Raw genomic sequence first — 10,000 nt, forward strand, 5'->3', positions numbered from 1 at the left:
TGCAAATATTGGTGGTAGAGTTTGATAAATCGTCTTACTTTACGAGAGGGGAAAGTGTTGTATTGTGTATCTGTGGGGGAGATAAAATATTGCTTCCTCTATGCTTGGAATAATTTGAATAAATTTCTCAACAACTTTAAGAATGATATATTCTGTAAGCTACTTACCAGCGCAAAGAACACTAAAAGTAACAACATAAAAAGATAAAGAATGACCATCAAGATAGAGATGGAATCTAATCCCCTACCCCTACCCCCCCCCCCTCTACCCGCACTCCTTAAAAAAACAATGACAAAAAATGGGGAATAAGGACAAAGGCTTGGTAACAAAGAGATTGTGAAATAGGGCGGAACAGAGCGCAGAGTTTATGTCCTTTCCGGCTGGTAATAGTTGATATTTTCTGTGCTCCGAAGACCGGATATTATAATCGTTTTTTTCCCTTTCACGTATTCTATCAGTACTAATGATAATGATATAAGTGGTGTTTATGTTGTTATCAATATTGTCTTTCATATATTTATCAATATTATCATTATCGTCACCGTTGTTGATATCGTTATTATTATGATCGCTATCATACTCATTATTGTTATCATCATAATATCATATTTATCATCATTACCGTTATCAACATTACCCTTATCATCATTATCATTATCTTTATCATTGTCATCATTATCAATACATTTCTCGTGTTGTGAAGGTATTTTGTGTGTGTGTCTATACACATATACATTACCATCTATCTTACTATCTATGTATCTATATATCTATCTGTCTATCTATCTATCTATCCATCCATCCATCTACCTATCCATCTATCAATCAATCCATTTATCTCCTTATCTATCACCCTCTTTCTTTCCTTCTTTCCCTGCATATTCTCATTCACGGAATTGCACCGGGAAAAAAGAGAGAAGCAAATTTACGATAACAGGGAGATGAAGAGAAATATTGGATGTTGTATATCAAGGAAGATAGGGGGGAATACAGAACGAGTGTAGTTCTTTGGAAGACTTCTCTTTTCATCACGTTTTTCTTTTTTTTTTCGTTTCATTTTTGGTATTTCTTTTTTTTTTTTTTTCTTTTTTTGGGAAATTGTTTTTCGTTTTTCATTATTGTTCTTTTTTCTTATTTTTCTTTTTTTTTCTTCTTTGTTACGTTTTTCTTTTTTTTTCGTTTCATTTCTGGTATTTCATATTTGTTCTTTGGGAAATCATTATCGTTTTTTCTTATTACTTTGTTCTTCTTTTTCTATTTTTTTTCTTTTTGTTACGTTTTTCTTTCCGTTTCATTTTTGGTTTCATTTTTTCGTGTGTTTTTTTTTATATATCAGTTATTCCTCCTCCACTATTTTCTTCCTGTTTCTTCTTATTTTATCTTTTTATTTTCGTTCTTTCTTTCATTCTTATATATTTCTTATTTGCAATCATTCCTTTCTTACTTTCTCGACACAGGGTGACAACAACAACCACAATACGAACAAAAAACATCCTAAATCATCATCCCCGCATATCACTATCCTCATATAACCCACACCCACACCATCACCCTCGTCCATTCATAACACGGAGTTCGAAAACACACACCTGACTGAACAAGTCGTGAACATGTTGTCGTGATCTCCGTCGTCATTATCCAGCGTCCGAAATATATAATGACGTGGCTGACACATATTAACAAAGAGGTACAATTAGACACTCCCTCTTCGCGTGTTGTTTGGGTGTGCTTCGTTCTTTGTGAAGGATGGAGAGAGGGGTCACAGGGGGGTAGGGTTGGGTGGTATAGGGGGGAAGGTGGAGGGGAGAGAAGAGGATGGAGAGGGGAGAGGGGAGTGGGAGGGGGAGGGGGGGGAACGGAGGGGGAGGGGGAAAGGGTGGAAAGGGGAAAGGGGAAGGGGGGAGGGAGGTGGGAAGAAGAGGGAGGGGGGGGTAAGGGAAGAGAGGAAGGGAGTGGAGGGAGGAGGAAGAGGAGGTGGAGAGCGGGGAAAGAAGAGGGGGAGAGCAGATAGGAGAGAGGGAGAGAGGGGGACGGGGGGAAAGAGGGGGAGAGGGAGATGGAGAGCGGAGGAGGGGGAAAGAGGGAGGGGGGAGGGAGAGGAGGGGAAGGGCAGGGAGGGAAGAGGAGGAGAGGAGGAGGAGGATAGAGGAGGGCATGAGAGGGGGAGGGAGAGGGACTAGAGGGGGGGGGAAGGGTGGAGGGAGTGGATGGAGGGAGATGAGGAGGGAAGAGGGTGGAGGTGTGGGAGAGGGGAGAGGGAAGAGGGGGGAGGGAGTGGAGGGGGAGGGAGTAGAGGGTAGAGTGTGGGAAGTAGGGGACGGAAAAGAGATGAAGTAGGTATGAGTAGGGGAGAAGGGAGGAGAGGTCGGTCTAAGGACGCTCGAGGTGGTTTGAGGGGGATGGCGAGGGGGAGAGAGAGGGAGAGAGAGGTGGAGAGGGAGGAGACGGAGATGGAGGTGAAGAGAAGGAGTAGAGGGAGAGAGAGTGAGAGACAGAGACAGAGAGAAAGAGACAGAGACAGGCGACAGAGAGAAAAAGAGAAACTGAAAGGGAAAGAGAAACAGACAGACCTACAAACAAACAGACACAAAGACAAAGAGACAGACACACACACACAAACAGGAAGAAAAAAGGACACACGCTCATCTTCCCGTTGCTCCCAGTCCCTCCAGACCTCGATGCTGGCATATTCCATACCCCCCCCCCCCGATCACTCAACCCTCATCCTACACATATATCCTACAGAAACCTTAACGTGATTCGACTCGTGTACTAATCCTCTTCCGAATCCTAACTTGTGATGTTTTTTGTAATTATACACTTAATAATAATCAATACACTCTTTTATGAAAGTCGCCCCACCACTTTCAGATATGAGAGCATACCGAATTGATCATATATTTAGAAGTGTTGAAACGAGAAGGAACGGAAAATTTCGTGTAGACTTTAGCCCGAGTTGGTCGTGACTGAAGGTTACTTAAGATGTCAAGCTGTCAGATGGGGATAGCGAGATCATATGTGACAATTTCTCCTTCAAATAATGTGGAAATGGGGAGAGGGAGGGGAGAGGGAGAGCGGGTTGGGGGGGAGGCGGGGGGGGGGGGGAGGAGGGGGAGGGGAGGGGGGGTGGAGGGAGGAAGGGCGGAAGAGGAGGAGGGAGGGGGGAGGGGGGGGGGGGAGGGGGGGGGGGGGGGAGGGGGGAGAGGAGGGAGGAAGGGGAGGGGGGGGGGAGGGGGAGGGGAAGGGGGGGAGGGAAGGAGGGAGGGGGGGAGGGGGGGGGGGGGGAGGAAGGGAGAGAGGGAGGAGGGAGAGGGAGGGGAGAGGGAGAAGGAAAGGGAGAGGGAGAGGGAGCGGGAGAGAGAGAGAGAGAGAGAGAGAGAGAGAAAGATAGATAGATAGATAGAGAGAGAGAGAAAGAGAGACAGACAGACAGAGAGAAAGAGAGACAGACAGACAGACAGACAGACACAGACAGACAGACAGACACAGACAGACAAAGACAGAGAGCAAAGCAACCCCCACCATCATCCAACCCAGACGTCCTCTCATCCAGGAAATCTCAAAAAAAAAAAAACTAATCCCCCTTTTCCGATAGAATATTCCCGGCCATAATTCACCCCCAGAAGAAGCAACCCTCGTGCTAAGACAGAACAATTTATGGCCGCGATCTTTACCGCGGGATGTGCGAAATAAAAGCTCCCCCAGCCTAAATCAAGATGGTAGAATTTATTCACTCGTTCAACACAAATCTCAGGAACTTACGAGCTGGCTGCATTTGTGCTTGCTCTCTCGCTCTCTTTTTTTTTTTTTTTTTTTTTTTTTTTTTTTGGGGGGGGGGGGGGGGGGGGGGGTTGGGGGGGGGGGGGGGGGGGGGGGGGGGGGAGAAGGTAGTGGGAAGAGGAGTTCTCCTTCTTCTTCTTCTTTTTCTTCTTCTTCTTCTTCTTCTTTATCTTTATAAATAGTTAGGCTATAAATACACCTCCGTGTCTAAAGTAAGAGCCAATATAAATAATTGTTCGTAAGTGTGTATGGTTAAATATAGCTTAGACTTCGGGAAAGGTGAGTGGGGAAGGGAGTTAAGAAAGGGGAGGAGGGGAGGAGAAAAGGGAGGAAGAGATGGGAAAAGGGAGGAGGAAGGAAGGGGAAAAGGGAGGAGGAAGGAAGGGGAAAAGGGGAGGAGGGGAGGAGAAAAGGGAGGAAGAGGGGGGAAAAGGGAGGAAGGAAGGGGAAAAGGGAGGAGGAAGGAGAAAAGGGAGGAAGGAAGGGGAAAAGGGAGGAGGGGAGGGGAAAAGGGAGGAAGAGAAGGGAAAAGGGAGGAAGAGATGGGAAAAGGGAGGAAGGGAGAGGAAAAGGGAGGAAGGAAGGGGAAAAGAGAGGAAGGAAGGGGAAAAGGGAGGAGGAAGGAATGGGGTAATGGGGAGGGCGCAGGGGAGCGAAAAGGGAGGAAGGTGGCTGCTAGGAATGGGGGAAAAAGGGAGGAGGAGAGGAAGAAAGGCTGGGAGGAAGAAAGGCTGGGAGGAAGAAAGGGGAGAAAGGTGCCTGGAAGGGGAAAAGGGAGGAGGAAGGAAGGGGAAAAGGGGAGGAGGGGAGGAGAAAAGGGAGGAAGAGGGGGGAAAAGGGAGGAAGGAAGGGGAAAAGGGAGGAAGAGATGGGAAAAGGGAGGAAGGAAGGGGAAAAGGGAGGAGAGGAGGGGAAAAGGGAGGAGGGGAGGGGAAAAGGGAGGAAGAGATGGGAAAAGGGAGGAAGGGAGAGGAAAAGGGAGGAAGGAAGGGGAAAAGAGAGGAAGGAAGGGGAAAATGGAGGAGGAAGGAATGGGAAAAGGGAGGAGGGGAGGGAAAAGGGAGGAGGAAGGAATGGGAAAAGGGAGGAGGGGAGGGGAAAAGGGAGGAAGGGAGGAAGGGAGAGGAAAAGGGAGGAAGGAAGGGGAAAAGGGAGGAGGAAGGAAGGGGAAAAGGGAGGAGGAAGGAAGGGGAAAAGGGAGGAAGGAAGGGGGAAATTAAAAGGGGAGGAGGGGAGGAAGGGAAAAGGGAGGAAGGGGGAGAGAAAGGAAGAGGGGGGAGGAAGGGGAGGATAAGGGAGGAAGAAGGAAGGGGGAAAGGGGGGAAAGATAGAGAAAAGAGAGGAAAGGAAGGGGAAAGGAGTGAAGGGGAGAGAAAAAGGGGAGGAAGAAGGGGAAAAAGGGAGGACGGAGGGAGGAAGGAAAAGGGAAGGAAGGGGAAAAGGAGCAAGGAAGGGAAAGTGGGGAGGAAAAGGAGGGAGAGGGGATGGAGGGAAGGAAGGGAAGGAATAAGGCGGAGGGGTAGGGAGGAAGGAAGGGGAAAAGGGAGGAAGGAAGGGGAAAAGGGAGGAGGAAGGAAGGGGAAAAGGGAGGAGGAAGGAAGGGGAAAAGGGAGGAAGGAAGGGGAAAAGGGAGGAGGAAGGAAGGGGAAAAGGGAGGAAGGAAGGGGAAAAGGGAGGAGGAAGGAAGGGGAAAAGGGAGGAGGGGAGGGAGGGACAGACAAAACTTTACGAAGAGAAACCTCGAAACAAGCATTTCATCTCCGAGATCTTGATAGAATCTCCCCGACTCCTCCTCCCGCTATCTTCCCGCAGCCCCCCTCCCAGCCCCACCCCTCCCCCAGCCCCCAGCCCCCCTATCCTACCCCAAGCCCCCTCCCCCCTCCTCCTCGCCGCAGTACGTCCGACGGAGTGAGCCCGACGCAACTTTCGCTCGCTCTCTCGCTCTCTCGCTCTCTCGCTCGCTCGCACTCTTCCCTCGCAGCTGTTTCATAAATAGAGGAAGCTCCCTCGAGGCCGCCGCCGCTGCTGCTGCCCTCTACAGGCGGTGGGAGGAACTACCAAGGCGTGGAGAGGTTTAAAAGTGAGTGACATGAGGAGGGCTCGGTGCGGGATGTGTGTATGTAGCTTACACATCACCAGGTACTACGAGCATCTAAGTATGCCTGTTATTCCGCCCTTGGATGTGAGTCAACGGCATCGGACGGGCATGTCCCCTTTACCACTCGGGGTCTCGACACAACAAGTCCCTCTGTCTGCTGCGTGGCTCTGCGCCGTACGTACAGTCGTACACTTGTCTGCTGAATCATGTTACAGATGTGCGCGCATGTCTTTCTTAGCGTGTCTTCTTCGTCCTTTGTCTTTGGACCTTGTTTTCGTGTCCGTTTTTTTTTCTTTGTTTGACTTTGACTTTGACTTTGTTCTGTGCATGGTTGATCTTTGGGTGTTGTTCTTTGACCTAGTTTTCCGAATGATTTTTCTATGTCTTTTTTTTCCAAAATTACGTCTCCTTGACCTTCTTTTTCAAAACTACCTTTCTTTGGCCTTGCTAATAGAAAAAAGAAATAGCCTACCTTTCTTTAAAAACTTGTCTTTTTTTTATTTAAGTTTCAGATTTTTAATATCTGACCACGTTTTCAAAATGATATATGATATATCTTCAAGATAGTTATTCAGTATCCTATATTTCAGCTTTCGCACGAATTTAAGATCAATTTTATCAATATTTACAACCACGGACTCATGCTGTCTTTGGGTGCCGCGTAGTTACAACTTGAACATTCACCCACACACAGATTCCTGCTTATGTTGCGGAAACACCCTTTGACCTCGCGGAGTCGTTCGTGTGCTAAAAGGTCATGCACTCATGTCTGCTTTCATTAAATCGTACTGTCATTTGATGCCATGGATTTACACTTATTTCGAGGAAAAACCGTGTTGTATTTCAGACTCCGTTTTTGTGCATGATTCCATTGGCATATACTTACTTAAAGATAGCGTATATTTTTCTTTATAGCTGTCATTTTGCATTTAGCACCGTTAGACTTACTTATAGTGACTATATACAGAGTAGCCAAGAGTATTAACCTGTTCATAAATATAGATTTATAGTTCACAATATCATTATCGGGCAATGACACAAGTCATAGAGAAACGGTAGTGAACATCGTTGCATATATCACACACTTTATCCAAACAACGCAACTCTGGATGAAGACGTAACAACGAAAACGCAAATACTACACCTGCCATGGCGTAATTATTCATTCTCATTCACTATTCCTCCCTTTCATTCACATCAGAAAATGCTGCAGTTCATATATAAGCCCTCGTTTACATTTGACACCCCTGGACCAGCTATTTCATTCAATACACCGTGTGTGTGTTTACGCTTCTCACACACACATATTGGCCTGTGTTTACCTTTGATTGTTTACATCTAACAGCTGAGATTTGGTGTCTCTCATATCAATAATGTCCTTAATTGTTTATTATATCTCGTGCATGTTACTTCTGTTCATTGCTATTAGGATATTTCAATTAGGACATTTCAAATTGTTTGCGAGAAAACTGAAAACAGAATTATATGTTTACCAGTTGTGATAACAGATAGATTATTATGTTACATAAACAGCTCATTCTTCTTCTGTTTCCCTGTTATTTCACTATCGCTATTGTTATTGAACTGATGATTGCTAACATCACTGCATCTTGCACTGTCACATGCAACATACGGAAAGACATTTCACATCCAAGTTGATAGTTATGCAGAGTAAGCAGGCATAAGATAACAAAAATGACAATCGATGCTAATGTTAATGATAATGTTGATAAAGTGATAAAACTATAATGATAACTTCGATGATAGTGCAACGGATGGTGATGATGATGATGATTTTTATAATAAATTTTGATGATAAAGGTAATGATATGATAACAACATCAACAATAATAGTACATACAAAAAATGATAGTGGTAATGATAATAACATCAATGACGAAAATAGGAGCAATAACAATGATAACAATTCCTCTACCTATTCTCCTTTCCTTACCTTTCTCTCTCTCTCTCGTTCTTCCCTTCCTTTCTTCTTTTCTTCTTCTCTAGCTCCCTCCTCTGGTCTTTTCAATTCCCTTTCCTCTTCCCCTCATCTTCCGATCTTTTCCCCTCTCTCTCCTCTTCTTTACTTTACTTTTCTATCCATTCCCCTCCTTTTTTTCCCTACTTCCTTCTCTCTCCTTTCTCCTTCTTCCCCCTATCCTCCCTCTGCCCTTCTTCCCCTTACCTTCTCTTCTCCTTCCCTCTTTTCTTCCTCCTTCCCCTTTCATTCCCTTCCCCTCCTCCTCCCCTCCTCCTCCTTACCTTCCTCCCCCTCTTTCTCCTTACCCTCCCCCTCTCCTCTTCCCCCCATCTCCCTCCTCTCCTTACACTCTTTCTCCCCTCCCCTCTCACCCCCTCCCCTCCCACCTTCTCCCCTCCTCTACCCCCCAACTCCCCCTCCCTTCTCACCCCCTCCCCTCCCACCCTCTCCCCTCCTCTACCCCCCCAACCCCCCCTCCCCTCTCACCCCCTCCCCTCCCACCCTCTCCCCTCCTCTACCCCCCCAACCCCCCACCCCCCTCCCCTCTCGACCTACCTGCATCTCCAACAGTTGCACATGTTCCTCGTGGTCAGCCTGCATTCGGGCCATACTCTCGCGCAGCCGCCTGACCTCTGCGTCCTGCCCTCCGGAACTGCCTCCCTCGCCGTCCAGCTGCGAGGGGAAGGAAAAGGGGGAGAAAAGAAGGAATAATGAATAAAAACGAGGAAGTTCTTGTCATTTTGGTTATATTATTTCTTCTTATTTTCATTATGTTATCGTATTATTGGTTATATTATCCTCTCGTCGTCCAGCTGTGAGGGGAAGGAAAATGGGGAGAAAAGAAGGAATAATGAATAAAAACGAGGAAGTTCTTGTCATTTTGGTTATATTATTTCTTCTTATTTTTATTATGTTATCGTATTATTGGTTATATTATTCCCTCGTCGTCCAGCTGTGAGGGGAAGGAAAAGGGGAGAAAAGAAGGAATAATGAATAAAAAGGGGGAAGTTCTTGTCATTTGGTTATATCATTTCTTCTTATTATTATGTTATTGGTTATGTTATTCTTATTTTCTTGTTTTTATCATGTTGGTTATATTATTCCCTCGTCGTCCAGCTGTGAGGGGAAGGAAAAGGGGAGAAAAGAAGGAATAATGAATAAAAAGGGGGAGCGGGGATAGGGGGGTGACAGGGAGAGAGAGAGAGAGAGAGAGAGAGAGAGAGAGAGAGAGAGAGAGAGAGAGAGAGAGAGAGAGAGAGAGAGAGAGAGAGAGACAGAGAAAGAGAAAGAGAGAGAGAGAGAGAGAGAGAGAGAGAGAGAGAGAGAGAGAGAGACAGACAGACAGACAGACAGAGATAGAGACAGAGAGACAGATTCAGAAACAAAGGCAGAGAGAACGAGAGGGGATGGTTAACCTTATTTTCTATTAGATGATCATACCAGATAATAATACTGAATATAACAAGCGCAGAAATACGACACAGAATCATAGAATTAACCTCATGATGGAGGCGTGCAAGTGTCCTAAGAGTGAGGCAACCCACCTGTCTGGGAGAGTGGGCGGTGGGCTGGGAATGTTGCAGTTCATGGATGGTGGTCAGGAGTCGCTGAACGTAACTCTGACGTTCGTCGTGGTATTGTCGCCATTGGCTGTTCACTTCGGCAGCCTGGCGGGGAGAGAAGACGGGGAGGGCATTGGATATTTATCTTCTTTCTTTTTTTATTTTGTTGTAAGGAACTTTGATTGAATTAAGAGGATAATTTGGCTAGAGTTTAGATTTGATTTTTTTTTTTTTTTTTTTTTTTTTTTTTTTAGAAAGTGCGTGTGATTTCATTATTTTGTTGTAAGGAACTCTGATGAATTGAAATGATAATTGGGCTAGAGTTTAGATTTTTTTTTTTTTTTTTTTTTTTTGTTAGAAAGTGTGTGTGTGATTTCAGGCTTTCGTTTCCGAGAACTTTCAGGAAAACCTACCTCACTCAGGGCGGCTTTGAGTCTCTTGTTCTCCTCCCGATGTTGCTTTAGTTCCTCCTCCAGACTGATGTGTGATTCTTGTCCGTTTTCTTCGGCAAGGACAGAGCCATTCTTCACGCCTGCTCTGGACCCGTTTTCTATGATGGTCTGAGTCCCGTCGAGGTTC

General features: G+C 46.0%; 1 protein-coding gene across 1 annotated transcript in view; it reads right to left on the bottom strand.

Moving 5' to 3' along the window:
* Window positions 1–10,000, bottom strand: part of LOC122249428 (uncharacterized) — a 60,362-nt gene that overhangs the window by 14,670 nt on the left and 35,692 nt on the right. Inside the window, exons 2-4 of the mRNA XM_086542651.1 lie at window positions 9,835–10,000; window positions 9,404–9,526; window positions 8,415–8,531 (exon numbers count right to left, since the gene is read on the bottom strand). The exon at window positions 9,835–10,000 is cut by the window's right edge and continues 380 nt beyond it. Of these exons, the coding sequence (XP_086398777.1) occupies window positions 8,415–8,531; window positions 9,404–9,526; window positions 9,835–10,000 (406 nt within the window). The remainder of the gene's footprint in view (window positions 1–8,414; window positions 8,532–9,403; window positions 9,527–9,834) is intronic.

This window comes from Penaeus japonicus, unplaced genomic scaffold (assembly GCF_977035675.1).
Source record: "Penaeus japonicus unplaced genomic scaffold, GWHDUDI00000001_assembly GWHDUDI00000001, whole genome shotgun sequence".
Classification (NCBI taxonomy): Eukaryota; Metazoa; Arthropoda; class Malacostraca; order Decapoda; family Penaeidae; genus Penaeus; species Penaeus japonicus.